The sequence below is a fragment of the Aplidium turbinatum genome, chromosome 6 (assembly GCF_918807975.1).
Source record: "Aplidium turbinatum chromosome 6, kaAplTurb1.1, whole genome shotgun sequence".
NCBI classification, from domain to species: domain Eukaryota; kingdom Metazoa; phylum Chordata; class Ascidiacea; order Aplousobranchia; family Polyclinidae; genus Aplidium; species Aplidium turbinatum.
Genome location: NC_137477.1, coordinates 22,004,502 through 22,006,209, shown reverse-complemented (window position 1 = coordinate 22,006,209; position 1,708 = coordinate 22,004,502). Strand labels below are relative to the sequence as shown.

At 42.0% G+C, this 1,708-nt stretch overlaps 1 protein-coding gene across 1 annotated transcript; it reads right to left on the bottom strand.

Moving 5' to 3' along the window:
* Nucleotides 1-743: 743 nt before the first annotated feature.
* Nucleotides 744-1,211, bottom strand: LOC145772506 (protein FAM200C-like). Its single transcript, XM_082584377.1, has one exon. The coding sequence runs from the start codon at nucleotides 1,209-1,211 to the stop codon at nucleotides 744-746; it is 468 nt and encodes a 155-aa protein (XP_082440503.1).
* Nucleotides 1,212-1,708: the final 497 nt, after the last annotated feature.

The following is a 1,708-nucleotide window of genomic DNA, read 5'->3' as shown; positions in this document are numbered from 1 at the left end:
AAATTAGCAAACATTAAAGTGTAATGACTACAGGAATTTATATTTAGATTTCATCAATGTGAGGGATGTAATTGTTTTTCGGAAACCAAAAGTTTAATTCGAGACTTTGTAGCTGATAATGCACATCTCAGATCGGCTTCACAATCAATAAGTTTGTTTCGATGTTTTGTTTTTATGTTTAAGAGTGTAGAAAAGCCACTTTCGCACAGATAAGTGGACGAAAACAGAAGAAGTGTGCGTATTGCCAGGCTACCCACTCCCTTGCATATGTGCAAATATTTAACCCAAAAATCAGTTAGTGGCATTGCTTCATAATCGTCTTTTGCAGTGGAGTTACACTTTATTTCCAAGAATTCCTCTTGCAAAGCGTCGAGAAGAATGTCCTCGTTAACACGAAAGGGATTTCTTGCCATCTTCCATTCTGGAAGGTCGGTGTCACCCAAGTCTGGGAAATAGCGTTCGAATTCATGTTTCAAAAGCTGAAGGTGAGCCTCCACTTCAGCCTTAAGCTCACCTTCCAGTTCAAGTTGCTTTTTGTCAAGTGCAGTATCTAGATTGGGAAATGAAGCTGCATTTCCTATTTGTTTTCGGCGGTGCCACAACCCCAGCTTTGCCACAAATGCTCGAATGGAATCATAGCTATTAATCCGGTTAGTATTTCTGCCCTGCAAGAGCAAATTTAAGTTATTGAGGGCCTCGAAAATGTCCACGAGGTATGCCAACTCCAGCTGAAACTTCTCTGATTAAAATGGCAGAAGGAGATCTTGCTTCCCATGAGCTTCCAAAAATAGCATCAGTTCATCTTTCATTTCATACACGCGGGCTAACATATTACCTTTCGATAACCAACGAACAGATGTATGGAAGAGGAGAGTCTCATGGTTCGAATCCATATCCTTGCACAGCTTGGTAAACAGTCTCGTATTGACGGCACTGGTTTTGAGGAAGTTGACGTCTCGTATGATTACTGTAAGCCTATCTTTCATTGCAGCTGGTAGAGTCCTGGAGGCCAGAGCCTCACGGTGAATCACGCAGTGAGATCCAATGGCATTGGGACTTTTTTGTTTTATCCTGGCAATAAATCCACTTCTAGATCCAATCATTGCTGGAGCACCGTCAGTGCAGACACCCACAAGTTTATCCCATTTCAGACCATTGTTGTCAAAAAATGTGGTGACAACTTGGAATATGTCTTCTGCTTTAGTAGTCATTTCGAGAGGTCTGCAAAACAGCATTTTCTCTTCAATTGACATCATGGCAAGACTACAACCTACCGGCACTAGACTAAATTAAACTATTTCATCACGACCCCAAAATTTCATTACGCGACGTTTAGTCACATAGTTTGACATCGCTCGCGCCCCCCTTGTGAACCTTTCGCGCCCCCCAGTTTAAGAACCGCTGTTTTAGACGAAATCTCCTTCTATTTGCTTGCCGGCAAACTGAAAACTGCTTATGGAGAGACATCCTCTCCAGAAGACAGCACATTTAATGCTTTGAAGGAACTGTTAGTGGCATTGCTTCAGCACATTTAATGCTTTTGAAGGCCATCACTGAAGCTTAATGATTACGATATTTGTGACAACAGTGCTTGGCCACGGGGCACTAAGACCAGATGTGCTGATGTTTTGTTACCTGGCCCTGAGTATTCAAACAAATTGGTTTATACAGAACTTCTTGTGCTTTCTGTTGTGTTTCTCAGAGGAGC